At 38.5% G+C, this 27,518-nt stretch overlaps 1 protein-coding gene across 2 annotated transcripts in view; it reads right to left on the reverse strand.

Annotated features, from left to right (window-relative positions):
* Positions 1-1,081: 1,081 nt before the first annotated feature.
* The window catches only part of LOC136852019 (uncharacterized), a 148,873-nt gene continuing 122,436 nt past the window's right edge, over positions 1,082-27,518 (reverse strand). For both annotated transcript variants that reach the window (XM_067126487.1, XM_067126486.1), the window contains exons 11-14: positions 18,007-18,189; positions 16,224-16,368; positions 10,220-10,368; positions 1,082-1,432 (exon numbers count right to left, since the gene is read on the reverse strand). In XM_067126487.1, coding sequence (XP_066982588.1) covers positions 1,402-1,432; positions 10,220-10,368; positions 16,224-16,368; positions 18,007-18,189 — 508 coding nt within the window. In that variant the 3' untranslated portion in view covers positions 1,082-1,401. The remainder of the gene's footprint in view (positions 1,433-10,219; positions 10,369-16,223; positions 16,369-18,006; positions 18,190-27,518) is intronic.

A 27,518-nucleotide genomic window follows, 5' to 3' on the forward strand; every position in this document is an offset into this window, starting at 1 on the left:
TGTGGACAGGTTTAATATTTAAATTAACATATCCATAGTTTTGGGCAGTTTAAAGTACAAATAAACATATCCTAGATTATTAGGAATTCTTTCATAAGTTTATAGACAATGTTGAGAATTTATTTCATAGTCCCATGAACTACGTGGTTCCTGTCATGCATCAAAGTACATGGCAGAGGGTCGCAAAATCTAACCACAATTTTCATGCTAGTTACCCATTCAACAGAGGAGTTATCCTTGAGGCAACTGTAGCCGGATAATAGAATGTGAAAACCGTGACATTACTGAGGCTTAGCTATTATAATGTGAATGAATGACTGTCTAATTTCATACACACAGACACACACATACATACATACAAGATAAATGTGATGTATGTCGCAGTGATGATTCTACACAGTTGAAAGTTAACTTTAGTTATTACCTGGTCCATAGACCAAGTCTTCATACATCAGTTATGGATCATGTGTTTTTGTTACTTACGTTATCATTCTTAGATTAACTAACTGCCCATGCTTTTGCATTTTCTTGAAATTTAATGAAGCTAAAAATTGAGGAAAACTGTTTGGGCAGTACCTTTCATTCATAAATTTATAAATGTCCAATAAATTTTTTTGCTCATAAACCACATGAACCTAGAGGTTGAATTTTGTGGTTTCCTTGCTTATTTATATTAAGCACTGGCTTGAACAATATGTAAAACTTTGAAGCAAATCCCTTCAACCTTAAGCTAAAAATCTTAATTCATACCATAAAGGTGTTTACTGCGGTCGGCACTCCTCTTAAAGTCCTCATTTATCTGGCCTAATGCCCTTGAGTAACAATTTCAAACAAACACTGTTGCAGTCATACTTTGCTTAGCACTGTATGACTTGCAACAATACCGGGTGAATCCTAATAAAAAAATAATAAACATTAACTCCCTTTTTTCATTAAATTTCCTGAACTTTATAAAATCAAATGCTTACATTCTGGTATAAAAGAATCATATCAACTCTTACCTAAGTATCACTACCATTTCTCTGTGGAAAACGGTAAAACCCGTAGGTCTTACATTCCAAGAAGAACTTCATATATTATGTTTCAAATACATAAAAGAAGGTTTAGCATTATCACCTTCAATTGAATACAAAGGTAACTCTCAGAATACACTGCCAACACACGTATGAAAAATCACCGAACTCTATTCACAATAATTACTATAGAGATATGGACAAGAGAATAAATTACAACAACATGATGTATGTTTTTGCTTTTTCCTTAAAAAAGGTTGAAACTGTAGAGGTAGTAACCAAACATTATACCTTGAATACATCAATCTTCTTGAAGACTAACCACATCAATCAATCACAACACCAATGTTCATCAAAACGGCAAACTTCAAAAGATTTCCTTGAATAATTACTGCTGACCTTCATCGTCTTCACTAATTCTGGAAATAAATGGAAGACATCTCAAGGTTGTGTGGTTTGGTTAAAACAATAAGTACAGTAATAACAGATTTAGATTTTATATCAAATGTAATTATCATCATCATCATTATTAGTTCTACAAGATTTTTTATGTTCCTTCATTACCAATCATGGGGTACAATATCATATATATAACATTTGTTGCATAAATTTAGGGCTCCATTAAGCACACAAAATTACTAATTCCCAGCTACAATTATTTTATGATTGACTCACTGCTATGTTATGTAGTGTAGCAAACAAACCAATGCCCAAAAACATACATTAAGAAATGGAAAAACTAATTACCAAATTTATAAAAGACATACTACACTCGCCATAATCTATGTGTAATCCATGAAAAATTGTCCATAATTTCACTATACCTTTAATGATCAATGAGAGTATCTACCAATTATCTCCTAAGATGACAAGAGGAATGACAACTGTCAGGGTTTATGAGTAACAACTGACTGATTGATTGATTTGTGAATGTTCGGTCTAATGACCAGGCACTAGAACTGTTAGGTTATTCAGTAACACAATACAAATAGAGGAATTACTATTAAAAATGAACATTAAAAAAAATAAATTACTATTTAAAAAGAATGAAATAACTCTCTTACTACTAAATATCATAAAACATCCCAATATATTTACTGTATTCCATTAAATCATTGACAATGTCATCATTTAAAATTTACCCTATAGCACCTGAGATATGGCACTGACTTTTCTCCTCACCAAACTTGGGACAGTGCATCAATACAGGCAATCCCCAGGTTATGATGGGTCCGGCTTACAATGTTCCGAGGTTACGACGCGTTGTACTCCGATCCGATGGAAGAAATATGGCTGGATTTTTTTTATGAAAAACTATAAAAATGCAGTTTACATCGTTTTCAATACATCCAGAGCATTAAAAGTAAGGTTTTCTTAGGATTTTTTACGATTTTTCAGTTTACAACGATTTTCGGCTTACGACGGGTATAAGAAAGTAACCCGTCATAAACCAGGAACTACCTGTATGTGCTCCACAGTCAGGGGGGTGTCACAAAGATCACACATTGGTGGACTGTCACTTTGCAATAGGAACTTGTGTGTTAGATATGTATGACATATCTGTAACCTAAAGTGCATTGTCTCAAACCTACAATTGCCCTGGTAAGATGAAGACCAAGAGTCAATCAAGGGACGGGTCTTCTGATATTTCAAGTTCTTCATTGAGCTCCATCTATTTATCTATTTTTATCTGTATAAAAACATCTAGTTTTATTGCAAATTTTACATACTTATCAGATAAGGCCCCCTCAATTTGGAACCACCTTGACGTGGTGAGGGGGCTCTTGAACCCCAGGAATCTGTTCCTGGGTTTGAGTCCAAGAGTCCCATATACCATTATATTTTTCTTTGAATTAATTGTTGTGGAATTTTCTGCTTTCGCTAGAATTTACTGGTACTGATAAATAGGAAAAGATATCATAACTGGGACCGGGTTTATATCAAAAGCTAAATAGTGGGAACTGTGGTAAGACCATCAACTGCCTAATAATGTTCGGACCTGAGAGATATCAGGCGGAACTACTGTATTCTTTAGGACTGAACCACTGATTCCAGGGGGGTCTGGTTCTGGGGATAGGACTCTCGGCATTCTATCCAGTTTGCCCTTAACATGATTAGAGTGGGGATGATAGTATTCTTGTAATACCTTTGGTCCTAGCAAGCAGGTTTGGCCTACACTTGAGCCACTATAATAATCATGTTGTGCCATCCCCTGTGGGGTAGGGTAGGGATGCAGCCATTTGGGAGTCAATTCTCACTTGTGCCATTGGTGGAGGAATAAACCCCATGAAAGGATGATGATATCTTTTTAAGGTTTTCAGGTTTATTATTATTTTTTTTTTTACCCCTCTCAAATCTTTATGTCTAGCATTTATAAGGATTTGAGTACCCTTGGACCTTCTGATGGTGCTGTTCTGGCACAGATGACGACCTCTGCACCCACCTTGGAGATTGAAATTTCTCCAAATGTTGATGACTTCTCCAAAAATAAATTGACAAAAAGCAGCAATAACAAATATCTTGATCCCCCTCCTGACTTTCCCTCCCCTGGACCCTCTAGCCATGCTTCATTGATGACGACTTCAAGCAAGGACTCGGACTCATCTAAGAAATCTTCATCCAAAAGTAAATCCTCAACACAGCCAGGTTGTGTGAAAAATTTGAGAATGCTCCATATCAAAGACTTACGTCGGTTGTCATTATGAAATGATCTCGACAGCTCTAAAATCATTTGCAGCTGTTGTAGAAATCAGGATGAGCTTTATTGATACTGAAACTAAATAGGAAGCTTTGGGTTACCTTTAGTAGCCATGATGAGGCTCTAAAGGCTAGTATGATAAGTCCCATACATATAGGTCAAGCTACAGTATGAGGAGCCTTAATAAAGTTCCCAAAGACATGGATATTTATGTGCCATCTAAGAGGGTTCAGGATAAACCAGAGAGAAATCAGCCAAGAAGGAAAATTGTAACTACTATAAATTTTGCAGGCTTCTTCAGAAAAAAGTAGGAGGAATAAGGAGCGGTGATATTTCTCATTTTGGGAAGAACACCGTTTTTATTCATGCCAAATCCACAACCCAAGTATATATGCTGACCTTGGACATAAAAAACGATGAAATGATTTGTAAGATCAAGCCCCACTTAAGCTTTAGTTATGGGAGAGGAGTACTATTTGATAAAGAGGGAGGGCTCTGATCATTTTTATTATAAAAATGTCATTTTATATAAGTAACCTACCGAAGGCGAAAAAAGGAAGTTACTTCAAGTTTAACCCATGCAAAAAATGGTAGAAAAAACATTAATGATGAGGACTGCCCCAAGCTACGACAATTTTAGACAAAATTTTTAGATGGCAATAGGTCTTCATAATTACTGCTGTAAATTTAACTCACAAACAGACCCCAAAAAAAGTTTTACATGTGAAACTGGAGGAAAATTTCACAGTTGCACAATGAAACAATTGCTAGGAGATGGTGGAAAGTAAGACAGAAGAGAGAACTGATGTACATTGAAAGGAATGAAAAGATTTCCGGCTAGGGGTTGAAGAGATAAAGGCAGGCAGACAGGAGAGAGAGACTCATGCAGTTTCAGATCACCTGAGCACAACTTGACTGCAGGCAGGCACTCATTCAGAGTGCGGTGCATCTGTGTTGTAGAGTCTGAGAGAGAGACAGAGGCTGGCAGAGAGGAGAGAGACTCATATGCAATAAGCCCATGTCCTTGCTTTAAGCTGTCACCATTGAGATTTGTTACTACCTGTACTGCTATTTGTCAATTTATTTTTGGAGAAGTTATCAGCATTTGGAGAACTTTCAATCTCCAAGGTGAGTCCAGAGGTCGTCATCTGTGCCAGAATGGCACCATCATAGGGCCCAGGTGTACTTAAATCCTTATAACAACTAGACATAAAGATTAGTAGGAAAAAAAAAATAAACCTGAAAACCTTAAAAAGATATCATCAGCCTTTTATGTGGTTTATTCTTCCACCAATGGCACAAGTAAGAACCAACTTCCAAATGTCTGCCCCCTACCCTACCCCACAGGGGATGGCACAACATGATTAGAGTGGCCCAAGTGTAAGCCAAACCTGCTTGCTAGGACCGAGAGTATTACAAGAATACAATCATCCCCACCCTAATCATGTTATGGGCAAACCGGATAGAATGCCGAGAGTCCTATCCCAAGAACCAGACCCCACTGGAATCCGTGGTCCAGCCCTAAAGAATAGTTCCGCTTTTGGGGTATCAATCCGATATCTCTCAGGTCCAAATATTTGTTGATGGTCCTACCACAGTTCCCACTATTTAGCTTATGGTACAATATTTTACAAAAAGTGAATTCCACAAAATTAGTCTAAATAAATATCATCATCTACGAGACTCTTGGACTCAAACCCGGGGAACAAATTCCTCGGGTTCAAGAGCCCTCCCACGTCAAGGTGGTCCCACATCGAACAGAGGATCAGGGATCAATGGTGAATAGTAAAAATCTCTGTTGAAGCACAACTTATGAAAAATTGACAAACAAGAGACCATCCATTGATGGTACAAGTCATAACTGCTCATGTTAGGAACCAAAAATCTACCACCAAGAACCCCTTTGTCTGAAAGAGATAAATCCCTGTCGGAGGCAGACATCCACACTGGAGGACAGTAATCTAGTAAAGGAAGGACAAACGACCTAAAATATGTTGCACTGATTTTATCACAAAAATATATAAGGCCTCACATACAATATATAACTTACATGTAGCATTTGCTGATGCTTTCATTCAATGTTTCTCAATAGTTATGTTAACTTTTGACAAATTAGTAGGCCTATAAGCAAATTTTTTGGCAGGCTGAAGGAGAATTATGTACTAGTTCACCACAACTTCTTAACAACCACCACTTAGCACAACATTGGTATAAAAACCAAGAAGTACTGTATAAACAACCAAATAACAGCAGTAATTATCAATTTTCAAATGGCATCAGACAAATAAAACAGGTTGTGATGTAGGAAAAACCTACTTTTGGTAGTCACTGTCGAGTCCTAAAGGAGTTACTCTACATGGTCTACCAGAGCTCCATGGTTGACCAAACTAATGTCAAAAATTTCTCTTATAGCTGGTCTCATGGCCGGGTACTGGGTCATAGTGATAAACACTTTAACACTTGATGGAATATATAATGGACTCAAAGATAAGGGGGCACTTTCCCAAATCTTCACAGCAAAGCTGTATACCCAGGTTTTTCCATTGTTCAAACCTGCTACGAAGAGGAAGTGATTAATGCATATGCGCAGTCTGCCATAGTGTCAACAAGACCCGTCACGAGGACCAAGAAGCGTTACTTTCTGTTAGTCAATGCAGGATGATCCCTTGCCAAAATCCCATGCCTTTTCATCAGGGAAGTGGGAGGGTTTTGAGGACTCAACAGCGACTACTCAAAATAGGTTTTTCCTGCGTCAAAACCTGTGTTTTGATAGCGTAGTCACTTGTTTAGTCCTCAAGGAGCTTTACAAAGAAATTGACAGGTGAAGATAAAGGCTTAAGCTCTCAATTTTTAATCCCAACACCCCCAAAGGAAAAACATTTCTGGTCCAAGGTCAAGCCCCAAATTTCAATCCCCATTCTTTATTCCAAATACTCTCCAGATTTTGGTACCAAATAACAAGAAACTATACACGAACTTATGTTTTTGGATGTAGTTCTACAGTGGCTTACCTAAGCATGTTGGGTTTGGTTGCAGTACTGTCGCCCTTCTCCCAGCGATAGTTAGCATACTCACCATCAATAAGACCCCTGGTTTTCTGCTGTAGGACCTAGGGGTATAACTAACCATGCCACCTACTGATACACAGTGTAGCTGAATTTGTTCGAGCTCATGGCAATGTTTTTATAAAAATATTGTCTCTGATAACCAACCAGTATATTCGGAGACTTCTTTGAAAGAGACATTTCTGAAGAAGGCCAATATCATGTGACCTATGGAAGGAGTGTGGATTTGCCTTTTTAATGACACACTACAATCATTTCCAGCCCTTGTAGGGAGATGGGTAGTTTGTGCTAGGGTGTAGGAGAATTGAACCCTCTGGGATGTTTGCCATGACTTCTAGGTAAACTTTAAATGCTTGAACCAGACATAATGTCTTGTCTGCTAAACTGAGTTTTCTTATCAGAATAGATTTCCTTCTTAAAGGATCCTCATTCTTGGCCAGGAATGATGGGCCAGGGGACAACACTGATCAATGGTCATGTCTGCGTGATGTATCGTCCCAGTTCACTACAGTAATATGAGATCCTAATGCTAATGCAATCAAGAACATCGCCTTTTGTAGCATGTGAGTTGTGGTTGTATTGGGTCTGCTGAACTGAGGGGTTGATAGGAGTCTAAGCACCTTTGTTCAGGGACCAAGTAATTGGAAGCCTTTCGGGACCAGGTCTTTGTAGAGGAAAAGACTGCAGAAGGGAAGTGACTACTTCTATACCAGAGTCAATCTTCAAAAAGGTACATAAGAAAATTTAAGTGTTTCCACAGAAATCTCAACTGGGCTCTCAGTATGGATATAATCGAACCATATCTTCCATACGCACTGGTATTGCATGACAGATGTCCCTAATTTTTGCACTAGGTACCTAGCAATGCTGGGTGAGTAATATTCACAGTAGATAATATTTGAAAAAATCCATACATGGAGGTCTCGGCTCAGAAAGGAGGATGCACAGACGACTTTCCCTCCTACTGTCTGGGACAGCTTAGAGGGTTCTCGCTTAACCTATTCTAGGCCACTGCCTAATCTAGGTTTATTTAAAACTTAAGGATATAAACTATACAGAAAATAACCCTCTTATAATCTAGTTTTCTGTTTTATGTGCCAAGACTACTCTTTTATCTAATATTCGGCCACCACTGTTTTAGGCTAATACTGTAGTAGGATATTCCCTTAAAAAGAGGCTCCTACTTAATCTGGTTAGGCTACTGACTGTTCTAGGTTTATATCACCTTTAAGGATATGGGCTACATAAGGCCTTACTAGTATGTAGCCTTACAGATAGGCTACTGAGTCGTACAAACTAGGTTATTCTATTGAGCCTACGATACAGTTTATATATACAGGCAGTCCCTGGTTGTTGACAGGGTTCCGTTCCTGCCAGCGTGACGATAACCAAAAATTGCCAACAACTGAAAACTGCCAACAACCAAAAATCGGCGATAATAGCGCCGATCCTCAGTTATCAGCACAGGTATCCGGTTATCAGCGCCGATAACCGGGGATCAGTGCCGCCGATAACTGAGGATCAGTGCCAATAACCAGAGATCGGCGCCGATAACCGGAGATCGGCACCGATAACCAGAGATCGGCGCCGATAACCGGAGATTGGTGCCGATAACCAGAGATCAGTGTTGAAAATCTGGTTATCGTCGTCACTAGACAAGCGCCATAAAACCGGATTGCCGATAACGGGGACTGCCTGTAATCCTAGGCTTATTTGTTCTTTCTTAGCCTAGTATAGGGTAATGCCTAATCCAGATTATTATAGATCACTCTTAAGTGTATAGGCTATATAAAAACAAACTTACTATATATAACCTTATAATTTGGCTGCTATTTTTTCTAACCCAGGTTGTTGTTTATATCCAATCCTATGCTACTTGGCCTACTGTATAAAACAGCAACTCACTAATGTGTAACCTTGTAGCCAGGCTATCACTAACTCTAATCTAGGCTACTGCCTAATCCCGATTAGTTAATTCACACTTACGGGTATGGGTTACATAAAACAGAATAACCTTAGTATGTAGCCCTAAAGCTACGCCACCATCTCATCCAGCACCAATTACTATTTCATCTAGTCCTAGGTTAAATGGTCTAGGTTAACAATTTAGTCCAATAGTAGGAAGTTTCATAAAAAGTTCACTAACTTGATGTAAAATACTGCTTAGTCCTGGATATTGAGATCATGCTTAAGTGTACAGGCTTATATAACAGGAAAAAATTTTACTAATATGTAGCCTTATAGCTAGGCTACCAATTTATTTTGCCCAGATATTGTTATTATCTGATCCTAGGGTCCTTGGTCTAAGCTAGGCCACTAAAGGATAAGTAATCCTAGGTTATAAGTAAGTATATGTAATCCTAGGTTAAAGGCTACGACAAATCCACTATTAATCTAGTCAAAATTATTCTCATTTACTGCCTAGATTATTGTAGACATCGTATAATCTGAAAAGATTTTCTATATTAATGATAAGTTGTGGAACATTTCTTTTAGTTCAAACATTTAATTAGAATGACAAATTCTTCAAAAAAATTTGCACTTTAGGAAACTAGCAGAGTGCAGTAAGCACCGACCACTGATGGCAATAAACACTGGGTTTCAGCTTTGACACAAATTAATTATTAATTCCAAAAGTTAAAAGCTAAAACTTTAACTGGAACTTAATATTAAGAACTTATCTTGCTATTTTTGATGTTTCTGTGATCCTCACTAATGAAATCAGAGAAAAATTTCGAATTTTTTCGGAGTGCTGGTAATAATAAACTTCACTGCATTGACCAAAAAAAAAAAAAGAGTAATGGTTCTTAGTCCCTGCAACAGATCTGTTGTTAACACTATGGCAGACTGCACATGCCCATTAATCACTTCTTCCTCTTCTAAGCAGGTTTCAATGATAGAAGAACATGGGTATACAGCCTTCCTGTTAAAGTGCCCACTATCTTTAGTCCATTATATATATACTCCATCAAGTGCTACAGTGTTTATCACTACGACACAATACCCGGCTGCAAGACCAACTATAAGAGAATTCTTTGACAATAGTTTGGTCACCCATGGAGCTCTGGTAGACATGGAGGGTAACTCCTTGAGGATGAAACAAGCGACTACACTATCAAAAAAATAATTATGAAGTTTCCAGTGACCATCTGCAAAATAAATCAAGCAACAAGCTAGCTGAGTAATTTATCGTTTAAAACCAACAAAGGCCAATGCAACTGGCCAAATTTCCCAGCCAGAGAATCCCTGAGGAATTAAATTACACCCAACACACTCTCCACGTAGAAACAAACTGGATTAAAAATATAAATTGCCCTTTCCCCACAAAAAATACTGATCAGTCCTTTATAAAAACAAAAACTACAAAATTTTTATACCTACTGTATATTTATGTGAAAAAAGCATGACAGTATTTTAAGAGACAAAAAAAAAATTAACCTTACGCTAAAAGGTCGATATACCGCTGCTTTAATGTAGCCCAGGAGAAGGTATTGAGATCTAAGTTCACTTTTTTAGAACGAACAATCTGAGGACGAGAACACCACTGAGCAAGACTCTTTTGCAACTGTTGAGTTGTATTATACAGACATTCCTGCAAAACAAAGAAATTATTACCGTATATAAAAAATAATGTGAAAAATTAATCTTTTTGAGTTTAGGCCACCCATCAAATCTGTACAATGTCCACCTCACATTTAGCACCAATTTACTTTGAGTGTATTATAAACTTATTTCTCAAGATGAAATATTGCTACTGATTATGCCTTCCCTTGATAAGTTGTGTATGACATACATTCAAAATATTTTTAATGGATTTGTACATTTTTTTACAGCTGGCATAAATCAGAAACTTATGTATGTACTGGTGCTCCAAGTTAAATACTGTACTACAAAATATTTTGATAAGTTTCCATTACTCCTTCTATGAATAAATGAAAATATTAAACCATATCCATTACTCTGATAAACCACTAATGCAAAACAGTTTCAAATTACCCCTCTTTCCTTATCACCTTTTCCCCCAGAGAGCATAGTGCTGTCACTGCACCTCATGTGGTGCACTGTAAGGCATTACTAAAGTGTACTTGCAGTGTCCTTTCAGTCCCTAACAGCATCCACTTTTTAGCCCATTTACTCTACCTCCATTCCCCCCTTCTTCTGCAACCTTGCTGCCCAAGCTCTCTATCACAACTTGATACAACTGTGAGTTCCTCCCAGTTCCACCTTTATTCCTACTTCATCTTCATTTTCTGGATGTTCTTTTGCTGTTCTACCATTCTTTTCCCTACCTTAAACACTGAACGGTAGAAAGTGCCCCAGTGTTAGGCTTGATAGCATCAATTTCATACACCAACTTATTACTTTTCAATTTAAAAGTTTACTGCTTCCTTCAGTTATCCTCAACATTTGCTTGTTTCCATCAACTGAACTAGATAGGGGTATTAGAGGGGCCTGTCACACAAACCTTTTTATTATAGTCATCATAATTATCACTAACATTTTTGTAAGAGATTTTTCATTTACAGAGTTAGGATGTGAAACAAGTTCTATCTACCGTCTTCAGCACTTTGCCACTGAATTCCCAACTGGTCGGTCTCTCATCTTTACCCTTTCTCAATGCCTGTCTGGGCATTCCTACTGGTCTTCATCCTACTCCTGTATTTTCTTTGTACTTTTCTGACTAAAGACCCCAAAACCCCTACCACCTGTAAAAACCATCTAAATCTGTGATCTCAGTCTAACTTCCAGCCCTGTGACACCTCATCTTGGCAACTTTATCACCTGTAATATTATCCTCCCAATATACTTTAGGCTTAAATCTTGGCAGTTCATACTTACACATCTTCAAAATTTCCATTTCCTTTCGAAATGACAATTTCTCTGCTGCCAAAAGTAGTGCAGGCCTTTAGGCAAACACTGTAAATTTTTCCCATTTATTTTTCAATTTTCATATTTCTCCTCAATATCTGTTTCACAGTCCAGTGTATCTTATTGGTACAAAAATATGTTTGACCTTTTCTAAGCCTGTGCTTCCACCACAATACAGTAAACTCCCCATATTCAAGGGGGATGCATAACACAACCCCCCCCCCCGGCAAATAGCTAAAATCTGTGAATACTTAAAACCCCCTCTAAAAACACTTAGAATTGCCTATTTTGATAGTTCAAACACAAAAAAAACTCTAAAAATGCTTACACCCGATTATTTTAACCCTTAAACGTATCATACGTCGACTAAAATTGTCTGTTGGGTGCCAAGTGGACGCACTCGCACGTCGACTACAAAAATTTCAACCTTCGGTCAACTTTGACTCGACTGAAATGGTCGAAAAACGCAATTGTAAGCTAAAACTCTTACATTCTAGTAATATTCGATCATTTACCTTCATTTTGCAACAAATTGGAAGTCTCTAGCACAATTTCGATTTATGGTGAATTTTTGAAAAAACTTTTCCTTACGCCCGCGCGGTAACTCTGCCAAAAATTTCAGAAATTCTTTCGTCATTTTGTCATAATTTTTGCACTGTTTTATATTAGCCGTTACGTAAAGTTTTATATATGAAAATGTGTGCAATTTCATGTAAAATACAACAAAATACAACCCATGGTTGTAGCTTTTATCAGTTTGGAAATATTTTCATATAAATCTCGATAACTGCCAAAATTTCAACCTTCTGTCAACTATGACTCAACCGAAATGGTAAAAAAATGCAATTGTAAGCTAAAACTCTTACATTCCAGTAATATTCAATCATTTATCTTCATTTTGCAACAAATTGGAAGTGTCTAGCACAATATTTTGATTTATAATGAATTTTTGAAAAGAACTTTTTCCTTACGTCCGCGCCAGAAATTCTTTCATCATGTTGTCGTAATGTTTGCACCATTTTATATTAGTCGTTACATAAAGTTTTATATATGGAAATGTGCGCAATTTCATGTAGAATACAACAGAAAATAACTCGTGGTTGTAGCTTTTATCAGTTTTGAAATATTTTCAAATAAATCACGATAACTGCCAAAATTTCAAGCTTCGGTCAACTTTAACTCGACCAAAATGGTAAAAAAACGCAATTATAAGCTAAAACTCTTACATTTTAGTAATATTCAATCATGTACCTTCATTTTGCAACAAACTGGAAGTCTCTAGCACAATATTTTGATTTATGGTGAATTTCTGACAAAAAAAACTTTTTCCTTACATCTGCGCAGCGTAACTCGGCCGAACATCTCAGAAATTCTTTAAATCACGTTGTCATAATGTTTGCATCGTTTTACATTAGTCGTTACATAAACTTTTATATATGAAAATGTGCGCAATTTCATTTAGAATACAACAGAAAATAATTCATGGTTGTAGCTTTTATCACTTTTGAAATATTTTCACATAAATCATGATAACTGCCAAAATTTCAACCTTCGGTCAACTTTAACTCAACCAAAATGGTCAAAAAACACAATTGTAAACTAAAACTCTTACATTCTAGTAATATTCAATCATTTACCTTTATTTTGCAATAAATTGGAAGTCTCTAGCACAATATTTCGATTTATGGTGAATTTTTTAAAAAAACATTTTCCTTCCGTCCGTGCTGTAACTCGGCCGAACATCTCAGAAATTCTTTTGTCACTATGTCGTAATGTTTGCACCGTTTTATATTAGTTGTTACATAAAGTTGTATATATGAAAATGTGTGCAATTTCATGTAGAATACAACAGAAAATAACTCATGGTTGTAGCTTTTATCAGTTTGGAAATATTTTCATATAAATTACAATAAATAGAAAAAATTCGACCTTCGGTCAACTTTAATTCGACCAAAATGGTCGAAAACTGCAATTGTAAGCTAAAACACTTACAGTCTAGTAATATTCAATCAATTACCTTCATTTTTCAACAAACGGGAGGTCTCTAGCACAATATTTCGATTTATGGTGAATTTTTTAAAAAAACATTTTTTTACGTCCGTGCGTTACGGATTCATGCATCATATTGTGATAATATTTTCTCTGTGTTGCTTTGATCGTTTTACAATTTGTTATATACCAAAATCATCGCAATTTAGTGTACAATACAAAGAAAAAAAAATAATCCGTTAGCTTTAACCATTTTGCTCACAGCAAGATTTGTATAAAATTATATATGAAGATTTTTTTTTGCGCTGTCATATATTTCAATATTTATATACGATAATGATATTTTTTTCATTTCTGATGGTTGCATACTAAACTTCAGGCAATGACAAAAATAGGAGCCAAAAATGAACTCTTAATCTTAAAAACTAAGCGTGCTGTGATTTTTTTAAAAAAACTTTTTTTCCACTTCGGCGCTAACTCCCGAACGCTGCCGGCATACGGGAGACGTTTTTGTAAATAGAGGCTCGGCGTTTAAGGGTTAATAGTTTCATCACAAAAAGTGTGTTTAGTCATGAAAATATGAAAATACAGTAATTAGCGAATATTTCCCAGTGAAAAATCTCGAGAATAGGCGAATTTTCCGCGAATAATGTGTATATATGTTCCATAGACAAATCCAGGAATCGTGAGAACACGAATATGGGGGGTTTACTGTATAAACTACATAGTGGTGATCTTACCTCTCTTTCCCATTTGCTCTTTCTATTCATTTAGATATTTTTATTTTTAATGGTAGGTAGTTCCTACTCAACTTGTTTTGTTACCTTTATTCATTTTTTTTTACTTAAGATGCTGTATATTTTTACATGTTATATTTTTATATGTATTTTTTTATATGTTACCATATCTTTTCATAAGGAAGTCTTTACTGATTGCTTCATTTTCGTTGTTTGGCATAACAATTGTTTCTTGAATGGCGTTCACTGTGTCGTTTTCAGTGACAGACATTTACGGTACCGATTTTAGCAATTGACAAGAAGTTTTCTGACTGTTGAATCAAGGCTCATTCTACCAACCATCATTTTCATGGCCATCTTCATAACAAGAATTTTTCAGTTTAAGCAGTAATACTCACTTGTTCCTCATTGGACAGGTTGGTATCGTTCTCGGCTAGCACTTTGCTGGGCCCACATTTGATTCTCCGACCGGCCAGTGAAGAATTAGAGAAATTTATTTCTGGTGATAGAAATTCATTTCTCTTTGTAATGTGGTTCGGATTCCACAATAAAGCTGTAAGTCCCGTTGCTAGGTAACCAAGTGGTTCTCAGCCACGTAAAATAAGCCTAATCCTTCGGGCCAGCCCTAGGAGAGCTGTTAATCGGCTCAGTGGTCTGGTTAAACTAAGGTATACATAACTTAGCGTAGCGTGTTCCAGTTGTGGGAAATAAGAATTTTGACCAATTATGGTTCTCAGAAAGGGAGTCAAAATGTAACAAGGTTGGGACAAGCATCTTATTTTCTCCTATTTTCATACTTTTCACTTTCATAAGGTTTTAGTCTTGTGTGTGTCAGAATTACCTGAGGGGAAAGAGTCCTCAGAATTTTAAATTTCAATGCAGTGGTCATCAACATTTGTATTAAATTTTTTTCATCAGGGAACAGACAAAAGTTAATAATAGCTAATTTCCCAAGCCTACCAAGAAGCTCTCAAACAAGCTGCCCTAAGGCTCATATCTCGATATCAAAATGCTCCTTCTTCCTCAACAGTTCTCAGTCTGTCAAAATTGGACGCAGCACTAGGCGCTGCGCTTGACTCCAAACTTTCACCTAACTCAACCACATCAGTTAATTGAGTTATAGAGGTAAGGAGGCAGGCCAACCAACCTCAACCTCCATGTTATCAGCATGTCCATAAACATACTAAACTTTGTGCAGGCATTGTCATTTAAAGGACAAATCTGAGTGGGTATGGAGTGAAAAAAGAAGATATAAAATAAAAAGCCTACCTAACTCACCAAGTGGTTCAGACCAACTACTTAAGACCAAGATAGGTCAGCCCTAAGTGGGTGCTCTCAGAGACTATGAATTTCAAGTTGTTAAAGTTCTATAAAAAATAAAAAAGCAAAGTACTGCACTAATGACTACTTATTGTTTTAATCAATAGTATTGTTTAAAAAAAGTATTATGTGCAAATTACCTAAGCAACTGTACTGGAGGCTACTTAGTAACTGAGGGTATCTTGCCCATGGTAGAGTTGCCTAAAAAAGGTTAGTGACTATGGCAATGTACAATTAACCTCCACTTTTCAAAAGAAAATGAAAATTAAAGAGAACATATCTGTACATTTTTTAATTAATTTATTCTATTTTAATTTGTTCCTAACTTAAGAGGTGCTTATTTTCTCTGTTCAAACATTTTGTATATATGAAATGGGAATTTTTTTTAGTCTTGGGTTTTCATTTAAACAAACTATATGTACTAGTTTAGCAGTGATCGTGAACATACTGAAATCAATGAGTTTAATATGAACTTTAGGCAGCAAAAGAGTTAGTAAATATAATAAGAAATCCAGAGGAAAATTAAGTATACCTGTGGAAAAATCTCAGGATACACTAGACGATTAGGGCATAGAGGGAAACACCCTGCTCCAACTGCTTCTAACATGGCAACTCCAAAGAATTCGTGATGAGCTGTTGACACCACTACATCTCCTGTGTGTAACACTTCCCAATATCTGAAAACAGAAAACAATTTCTTGAGAATGTTATACCATACAAAAACCTGATAAATAAACAATTCTTGGGTTTTTTTAAATATAGTTTAATCACTTCAACTACAGCCATTGTAATGATTAAATCTACATCTTATTTTCATGCACACCTCAGCAACTAAAATTATGAGGTAATTCAACAAGAACAATGTGCACACAGTACCAATATACAGGGCTGGAGTTACCAATTTGTTCTAGGTTGAGAATAAATATAACTTACCATGCCACCATTCTATAACAAAAATGGGATTCTGTCAAATCTTATCCTTTTTTGGTTGACTATATTTGGAATGTCACATCAATACCTTTTAAAATAGAGAGTATTGCATTTTTTCATACTTAGGTTGAATAACAAGCAGTATCCAACTAAGTAACTATATATATTCTAAAACTGCAAAATACGTTATCTATCATCAACACCCACCATTAACAACTTTACATTGGATACTTCCTCTACAACTTTAATTTGTTACTATGCTCACTTTCAACTCACGTGCGTCTACTATGCTCACTTACAACTCACGTGCGTCATTTATTTCTACTTTCCTCAGGGATTTTTTGCACTCCTGGTTTACTTCAAGAATGACACATACTGGAGAACTTACATACTTTTGAGGTAGTAGTGATTTTATGAGTTTTATATCCCCTAACCAAAGAGCTCAATAAGTTTGTCTGAGCTTAGGGCTGGTTGCTGACAGATTACTAATTTATTTTCAGTTTTATAACCAACAAACTGAGAATTTTATTTTGATGGGGAAAATGTGCAATATATTCTGTACTAACAGATGTTTAAAGCATGAAGGAAATGTGAAGCAAATTTGCCTCCCTACAGTATCAGGCGTAAGTGTGTGCAAAGTACACGATTAATTACTAACACAATTTCTAGGGCAGTGGTTAAAATCTTCTATATCCAATCAAATCTATTATATCCAATCAAATTTACTATATCTACTTTATCTATTATATTTATTATACCTATTATATCCAGTCAAATTTAGTAAGGCACTATGCTATCGTAAAGAAGTTATACTGAAAGATACATGGAAAGTTAAATAATTTTTGTTGGACACTTTTATAATGGAGACATACATATAATTATACAACTTGTATGCTGTAATTGCTAGTGTTTTCCTTCCTGTTACAACATAAGAAAATTTTACTAGTACCCATATTTTCCAAATACAGGCGGTCCCCGGTTTACGACGGGGGTTCCGTTCTTGTGCCGCGTCATAACCCGAAAATCGTCGTAAGCCGGAAAATCATTGAAAATCATAAGAAAACCTTACTTTTAATGCTCTGGGTGCATTGAAAACGGTGTAAACTGCATTATTATTGAGTTTTAAATAAAAAAACCTTCAAATTATGATTATTCTGCCGTTTTGGGGCCATATTTCTTCCGTCGGATCGGCGACGACGCGTCGTAACCCGAACATGCGTCAGAAGCCGGGAAATAATTTCTGATGAATATATTTGAAAAGCGCGTAACCTCGAACGTCGTAAGCCGGAACCGTCGTAAACCGGGGACTGCCTGTATTCAGTATATTTACTTTGAGGATTTCAATTTGTTTAAAATTTCTCAACCATTAAAAAAAATAAACTTACTTTTCCTTGTTTTCTGCATAACCCCAATGCGTTATGTAGTTGGCTAATCTTTGGCGTGCCTCAGCAAATACAGGTGGATTTTCAGAATACGACTGACCAAGAACAGACAAACGGAAATTCAACCCAGCCTCTACAAGCTGGTAAAGAACTTGAAACATGGTGTCAGGGTCTTTGTCATGTTCCCTGAAAATAAAGATTATAAAAAAGAATTTCAATAAATTTACCTTTGTATGAAAAAACTTTTCAATAAAAACCTATGTTACCATTCTTCTAAATGCATCGAGTGTACTTTATAGGGTAACTGTGGTACCTTGATAAACTATTCTTAAGATGCCATAGACATTACCTGGGTGAGTTTTCTAAACCACATACAGTACCATACTTTCAGAATCAACACAAATGAAAACCTTAATCATCAGAGCCAATTAAGCAAGGGCCTTGAGAAGTAAAATGTGCAAGTCAAGGACACTATTTTCTTCCATGTTGAGTATAGAAATCAGTGAAGCAATATATGTAATAAAAAACTCAGCAGGTTCCAATAATTGGGCCCCCACAGTGAATCTTCCAAGTAAACACCTTAAAAATTATTCCTTCTTTGTAATTAAGCTTCCTAATACACTTTAGAATATCAAAACTTTTAAAGTAAATAACTTGGTACACTGTAATAACATTTTGTACACTTAATTAAAAACACTGACAAAAACATGGATGCCTATGTATGCTGTACAGTATACAGTACAGTATATACTTGTGAAATGTTCAACCCACTTTTTTTGCCCCAAAAATCATGTAATGTTCGAGTCAAGAATTTGGTAAATATCGTCCAGGCTGGGCTAATCTTATGTAGGCCAAGGTTATTTTTGAATCAAAACACTATGACTTATTTTGCTAGCCATATGCCAAGTTAGTATAAAATTCTCTCATTTCATGTTTAAGTTAGCGTAGGATTATAAATTTATGAATAAAATATCTGTACAGTACACTGTATACTAACCTGCAAATCATTAACATTACTGATAATTAAAATAAAAAACAAAGAAAAATGGCAAATTTTTACAGTACAGTAATTTGTATTTTTCCTACCTATACAAACCTGAGGTCTTTATACAGGAATTACCTTTAGCGCAGCTGGAACCAGCCGTTAAACTTTTAACACGGTGGTATGGTAGTTAACTACCAAACAACTGGGTCAGTAGAGTGTCACTTTACCTTCGGCCCAGGTATCACAATGAGGGATGGCATGAGGTGGGCATTTAACTATAAAGACCTCAGGTTTGTATAGTTAGGAAAAATACAAAATACTTTAAAAATTTGTCATTTGTTCCTCCACAACATACAAACCCTCAGTTTTTATATGGGAAGACTTGCTTCTTGGAGGGAGGAAGCTGAGTAAGTCTCTGAACTGACTGGTGGTTTGCCATACCTAGGTCCTCTTCCTGGTCGAGGGGGCGAGGAAGAGGACAGTGCCTCTGACCACTGAACAAAGTATAGGAACTGTATGTTCAATTGGCAGACTTCTGGGCACTTTCTTGAATAAAAAGGTTAGGTGGAATCTTGTGTCGGAGACAATGGAAAGGCCATGTATAAGCAATGGATTTGCATTGTCTGTCCCTCTCCCCTCTTGCTAAGGAGAGGGAAGGAGGGAAAGGGTTGCTTCTATACATCAATAGATTATAGAATGGTTATTCAGTTATAGAAACTCACCTGCACTGTGGCCCATTCCAGCGACATGACGGCTCGATAACCTACCCTCTGCCCGCTGGGGGGTTAAGGTTGAGGGAAAGAGGGAGGGGAGGAGGACCAGTCACACTTTCTCTCACACACACACACACACACACACACACATTCGCTCTCATCCACAACTGTACATCTTAGGCAAGATGATACCTGTCCTCTTAGAGGAGCTGGGTGAGCTACACAACTTGTTTTCCTACACAACTTGTTAAGTAGCCACCACAAGATCACAGAAAAATATGTCCAGGGACTTGTGGGCAATATCCTGAAGGTAGAAGGAGGTGAAAGTGGTCTGTTGCGACCACACCCCTGCCTTCAGAACCTGAGGAACCGACAGATTCTTCATGAATGTGAGGGACAGAGCAATGGCCCTGACCTCGTGAGCTCTTGCCCGGAACATACTGGAGTCCTCCTCATCTGACACAGAGTACACCAGTTTGATTGTCTCTCAAAGCCAGAAAGGGATAGTGTTCCTGAACACCTCTTTCTTGGTCGAGCCAGTGCTAATGAAAAGTTGTTGACACTCACTCTGGAGATGGCGAGTTAACTTCAGATAGCACTGCAGCACGCTAACAGGACATAGTAGCATCTTGTCTAAATTATCACCTACAAAGTCCTCTAGGGAAGGGATCATAAAGGACTCAAATCTGGTGTCAGGGACTGACAGATTCTGAGTCTTCGCTACGAAGTCTGGGATGAAATCAAGCGTAACCAATCCCCATCCCCTTGAGTGTTTCAAAGGAAAGTCTGTGCAGTTCATCTACTCTCTTCGCCAGTGCCAGAGCAAGCAAGAAAATGGTCTTGAGGGTCAGATCCGTGTCTGACAACTCTCGTAAGGGCTCGTGCAGTGCATGATTCAGGTTCCTGAGTACTAGAGTCACATCTCACGCAGGGGGCCTGAGTTCCCTTTCGAAGCTCTTCATCAGCAATGATATCTCCAGCAAGGAGGAGATATCCATGCCTCTCAGGCATAGGACTAGGCCCAGGGGGGCCCTATAGCCCTTAACAGTGAGACAGAGAGAAGCTTCTCTCAGTGAAGGAAGACAAGGAAATCCGCTACCTGCTGAATAGTAGCTCCAACTGGACACCAACCACAGAAGATGGCCCATTTCCCTTGGTAGAGTGAGGCAGAGGACTGTCGCAGGTATCCATACATCTCTGTTGTTGTGTGGCAAGAAAAGCCTCTCACTTGCAAGAGATACTGGATAGTCTTCAGCTGTGAAGTTCAAGCAACTCCATGGATTGATGAAACAGTTCCACGTGCAGCTGACACAGCAGGTTGTGTCAGGGGTGAACCTCTCTTGGTGCCTCGATGAGAAGAGCTAGCAGGTCCGGATACCATGGTGGCATGTGGCCATTTGGGAGCCACCAAGGTCATTCTGAGGTTCCTGGTGATCATCACCCTGTTGATTACCAGATGGAGGAGACAGAACAGTGGAAAAGCATAGGCATCTAAGTTGTCCCACGAGTGTTGGAAGGCATCCTTTGCTGCAGCCAATGGGTCAGGGATGATGGAGCAAAACACCTGGAGCTTCCTGTTGTGCCGGGTGACAAACAGATCGATCAATGGGAGCCCCAAAGATCGAATAGCCTTTCCATGACGTCCATGTGAAGGGATCACTCTGTCCCTATCACTTGACCCCGGCGACTGAACTTGTCTGCCACTACGTTCCTCTTGCCTGGAATGTACATGGCTGACAGTTCTAGCGAGTGGGCTATCGCCTACTCATGCACCTGCAGTGTCAACTGGTGCAGCAAGAGACACACTAGGCCTCCTTGCTTGTTGATGTATGCCACTACTGCAATGTTGTTGCTCATCAACACCACCATGTATCCCACGACTCGATCCCAAAACTCTTGGGGGGGTTAGAAAGCCAGTTTGAGTTTCAGGATATTGATGTGAAGGTGCCTGTCATCTCGGTTCCACACACCTGAAATCAGCAACTCCTTCAGGTGTGCGCCCCATCCCTCGGTCTGAGCATCCGAGAACAGAAGCATCTCGGGAGGGGGAGAATGCAGGGACGCTCCTATTACAAGGTTCCTGTCATCCAGCCACCAGGCTAAGTTCTGTCTTGCCCTCTACAGGAAAGGGATGGGAAATGATGGAAGATCCCACGCCAGAGACCAGAACTCCTTCATTCTCTACTGGAGAGAACTAAGGTGAAGCTGCCCATGAGGGACCAGCTTCTCCAAGGATGACAGGTGACCAAGGACAACCTGCCACTGCCATGCTGGTTGTTCCTGCCAGGACAGGAACTTTTGCGCTGCCTTCCTGAACCTGCTGATATGAGAATCCGAGGGGTAGACTCTTGCTGCTGCCATATCTATCAGCAAGCCCAGGTACTTTATCCTCTGCTTGGGTGTGAGATCGGACTTCTTGAGATTCATCACGACACCCAGGTTGCAGCAAAACTCGAAAAGGCAATCCCTGTCTTGGAGCAAAAGTACACAAGACTTCACAAATATCAGCCAATTGTTGAGATACCTCAACAGACACATCCCGTGCAAATGGGCCCAAGCTGACACAAGGGTGAACACTCACATGAACACCTGGGGAGAGGTTGAGAGCCCAATACAAAAGTGCCCTGAACTGGAATCAAGGACAAAGCGAAGGTACTTGCGAGAGGGCTGATGGATGGGTATTTGGAAATACAAGTCTTCAGGTCCATCATAAGCATGAAGTCATTCTCCCTGATGAAAGTGAGCACTGAACGAGCCATTTCCATCTTGAACCGAGTCTGGCAAACAAATAGGCTCGGGGGAGAGAGATTGATGACTGGCTGCCACCCCCCTGATTCTTTCTCCCCAAGAAAGATTTGGCTGTAAAAGCCTGGGGATCGATCTTTCACGACTTCTACAATGCGTTTGCTTAGCATCACTGCAATCCACTCCTGGGGTGCAAGATCCTTCCGCGAGCCAAGTACATAGGAATGGAAGTGGACCGGAGAGTCGATAAGGGGTGGGCAAGACTAGACGGGAAGCAGATAACCCTACCGAAGGACATCTACTACCCAGGTCTCAGCTCCGTATCACCGCCATGTTGCCCAATGGTTCGACAGGCAACAACCCACTGACGGCAGGTTGTGGAGGGAACGCCGACCCTAGCAATTTCCTCTCTTCTTCTTTCCCTTGCTTCCCTTCCCTTTACTGGGCTGGAAAGGTGGAGGACAGGGGCACAACTGTGCACCTTTCTTGGCAGGGGCAGAAGAAGGCTAGGTTGTTTCTTGAGCACCCTTCAAAGCCTGGGACTTCTCAGGGCCCGAGGAACTGCTAGCTGAACCGAAAGGTTAGGCCGTAGCAACACGCTTCATCATTACCTGGTGGACAAGTTGGTCGTTATCCTTGACGCAAATCTTGTTCACCGCAGTATCTATTTCTTCTCGAGAAAAGAGGGAGGCAGAACCCAGCACCAGTCCATTTCGCAGAGCCAAAGCCGAGTCTGGGCCAACTTGCTTGGTGACTCGAGTTAGGGCAGCGTCTATCTTCTTAAGCACAAGTTGGCCCAAAGATTTGCCATCTGGTGGGCCAGGTAGGTGATAGCCCTACCACCAGATTGGAACAGCCTCCCGAAGGTTGAGTCCCCTGTGGGGTTGATGGACGCCCCGGAGGCCAGAACCTTGGACACTGTGAGGGACCACATGTCCAGCCAGGAGACTGCCTAGGAGGCTGCCATGGCAGTGGCTTCCAGGCTCACTGCTTCTTGTTGTGTGAAGACTACATCTTCCGCCCCAAGATGCTGCAGCAAGAGACCCAGAGCTAGGTGAACCAAGTCCGGGTTGACCTGTTTCGTCGACAGAGGCTCTGTCGAGGATGTGTAATATTTCTTCTGGTGAGGCAGAGGCGGAGGAAGTAGCTTGGCCTAGTAATTGGATCAGAGGGAACTCTCCTTCCCACAGACAAGTGTGTTAAGCTGATCCAGTACACCCTCAGCAAGCGAGAACCAAGGCAAGCCTAGAGAGGCTCTGGGTTCCTTCTTAGGACCCCAGTAACCTTTGAGGCTGGAAGGGCAGTTGATGGATGTAACCAAGGTTCCTTCCCCAAGATCGTTGTGTTGAGGAATCAATGTGCGATCTCCGAAAAAGTCCTCTGTATCTAGAGGGGAATCTGTGTCCTGGGGCAGAGGACCCTCAAGTCCTTCCAAGCCACAGTCCTCTCTCAACACTTTCCCCTGCAGGTGGGAGTGTCATATTTCAGTATGACATAATAAGGAAAAATGGTATCATAATTCCATTAACAGAAGAATATATATCTGTGTAGCACATGAGAAGAGTGCTGTTGTGAAATCACAGTTTGGTCAACCCAGACGCGAACGTCATCAATAAATACCTGTGTAGTGTTTTAGAGACACTATGTCAGCATATGTCAGCATATGTCCGCATAAACTCAGCGTCCTCTTTTTGGTCGGAGCTGTAGGCTGTTACGTAAACCGTGAGAATCCTTGGAACGAGGTCATGTGTGTGTTCGTGTGTGTGTAAATCGTAGTCTTGCTATGTAAAAGTATGAAAGCTTAGATAAGAGATCAACATGGGAAGCCATCCTGTGTAGACCATTGTATTCTGCTGTACAAAAAACCTTTTTTAGAATACAAGAAAACCTGCTATGGAGTTTGTCTAAATCCTACAGAAGAACTTTGCTATTTCCAAGACAATAATCACATTGCACATCCATGAAGAATTGTGAAGATGCAAAAACAATTTCTCTGACTGCGTTTTAACTCTCTACAATCAAACATAAGATGGGGATATTCTGGCGGAGTACCCTATTACAGGAAAACCTCACCAGAACCCCCAGCTCCCTGCTCAACTACTTGGGTATATGAGCAGGTAGGTCCAAGAATCTTGCCTGCCTCATAAGTACTTGCAGTAGGGCTGTGACGGGAAACAGAGTCCCGGTCACGGGACCTCCTGTCTGCTTTGCAGTTCCTGGTATACGCCCAGGAAGTCAAGGGGACAGGAGAGAGGGAGTGAGTACCCTTACCTGCCCTGTCAGAAGCTACAGTCCCAGCAGAAGAGGCAGGCTGAGAGCGATCACCAACCTGCGGTGGTGATGGCTTCACGGGTCTAGGAGATTCCTTCCTCTTGCACGAACGTGGAGGGGGCTGTCCCCAGGAGAGGGCAGAGGCTCACGCAAATGTACTTGAAGGCTCTTGGTAGGCAGACAGGCCTGCTCACGCAAATGGGGACCAACCCGGGGAGAATGGTTGCGTACTTTCGGGCATGAGAGCTTGCCCCGTCCTTTCGACGTACTCCAATCGTCTCTGAGGCCGAAGCCTGCTGGCAGGGAGACGACTGTAAGAGAGACCTCGACACTGCTCTTGTTGAGCGGACCCTGGATTCAACCACACCTTCACGGGACCCTGGCCTAGTACTTGGGCAAGTAGCAGCAGGTGGAGGGGAAGCACCTTCCTGCTTGGACCCTGTCCTCTTTCGTGTGCCTGAACCATAATGAGAAGCTGACTTTGCGTTGCTGGTTGAGGTAACTTGAGGTTTCGTGGAAACCCGAGCACCTTGAGATACACTTCACCTCCTTGGAGGTCTGCAGATTGTATATATATATATATATATATATATATATATATATATATATATATATATATATATATATATATATATATATATATATATATATATATATATATATATATATATATATAATATATATATATATAATATATATATATATATATATATATATATATATATATATATATATATATATATATATATATATATATATATATATATATATATATATATATATATATATATATATATATATATATATATATATATATATATATATATATATATATACATATACATATACATATACATATATATATATATATATATATATATATATATATATATATATATATATATATATATATATATATATATATATATATATTAGATGCAAGGGCCCAGAAAAATGGGTTTGTTAGCAACAGAGGGGTAGCTAAGCAATTGCTCTGAATATATGAAATTCTATATAGGACTGGTTATTGTGATATTAAATCAATAACGCCTATTTCACTCTGACAGACTAAATAATCTAGCAGGTGTGAAAGCAATAACACCCTAGGTAAATTTTAAGAAAAAAGAACTCTTTCTCTCTCTCATATGCATGCACACACTGTGTGTGTGTGTATTCATGGTTTAAAAATGTATAGTACCGGTAATAAATCTTTGGAAGTCAAAAAACAAACTCATAAGTTTTGTTGTTGACAGTCACGTGGACTACAAGGGGTGTGACCAGAAGGGAACAGAAATTGATTAACATTCTTCAAGAGATTAAAGAGATGAATATCTCTCTCTCTCTCTCTCTCATGCTCTCTCTCTAATAAATCTTTTGAAGTCAAAAACTCTCTCTCTCTCTCTCTCTCTCTCTCTCTGATTCTCTCTCTCTCTCTCTCTCTCTCTCTCTCTCTCTCAGGAAAAGATACTGCTAATCTGAGTCTCTTTAACCAATAGGTATTAGCACATACGCACACTATGTGTGTGTGTGTTCATAATGTTTTAAAAAATGTATAGTACAGGAAATACATCTTTGGAAGACAAAAAAAAAAAAAAAAATTTCATTGTTGTCAATCATGTGGACTATTAAGGGTGTGACCAGCAGGTTAACAGAAATGGCTTAGCCCTTAAACGCCGAGCCTCTATTTACAAAAGTGTCTACTGTATGCTGGCGGCGTTCGGGAGTTAGAGCCGAAGCGGAAAAAAAGTTTTTTAAAAAAATCACAGCATGCTTTGTTTTCAAGATTAAGAGTTCATTTTTGGCTCCTTTTTTTGTCACTGCCTGAAGTTTAGTATGCAATCATCAGAAATGAAAAAAAATATCATATATAAATATTGAAATATATGAGTGCAAAAAAAAATTTCATATATAATTTGATACAAATCGCGCTGTGAGCAAAACGGTTAAAGCTAATGAGTTATCTTTTTTTCTTTCTATTGTACATTAAATTACAATGATTTTGGTATATAACAAATTGTAAAATGATCAACGCAACACAGAGAAAATATTATCACAAAATGATGCATGAATTCGTAACGCTAGGACGTAAGAAAAAAAATTTTTTCAAAAATTCACCATAAATCGAAATATTGTGCTAGAGACTTCCCGTTTGTTGCAAAATGAAGGTAATTGATTGAATATTACTAGACTGTAAGAGTTTTAGCTTACAATTGCGTTTTTCGACCATTTCGGTTGAATCAAAGTTGACCAAAGGTTGAAATTTTGGCACATCGTGATTTGTATGAAAATATTTCAAAACTGATAAAAGCTACAACCATGAGTTATTTTTTGTTGTATTCTACATGAAATTGTACACATTTTCATATATAAAACTTTATGTAACGGCTAATATAAAACGGTGCAAACATTACGACATAGTGACAAAAGAATTTCTGAGATTTTCGGCCGAGTTACGGCGCGCAGATTTAAGGAAAAAGTTTTTTTCAAAAATTCACCATAAATCGAAATATTGTGCTAGAGACTTCCAATTTGTTGCAAAATGAAGGTAAATGATTGAATATTGCTAGAATGTAAGAGTTTTAGCTTACAATTGTGTTTTTCGACCATTTCAGTTGAGTCAAAGTTGACAGAAGGTTGAAATTTTGGCACTTATCGTGATTTATATGAAAATATTTCCAAACTGATAAAAGCTACAACCATGGGTTGTTTTTTGTTGTATTTTACATGAAATTTTGCACATTTTCATATACAAAACTTTATGTAACAGCTAATATAAAATGGTGCAAAAATGACGACAAAAT

Source organism: Macrobrachium rosenbergii, chromosome 24 (genome assembly GCF_040412425.1).
Source record: "Macrobrachium rosenbergii isolate ZJJX-2024 chromosome 24, ASM4041242v1, whole genome shotgun sequence".
In the NCBI taxonomy this organism is placed as follows: Eukaryota; Metazoa; Arthropoda; class Malacostraca; order Decapoda; family Palaemonidae; genus Macrobrachium; species Macrobrachium rosenbergii.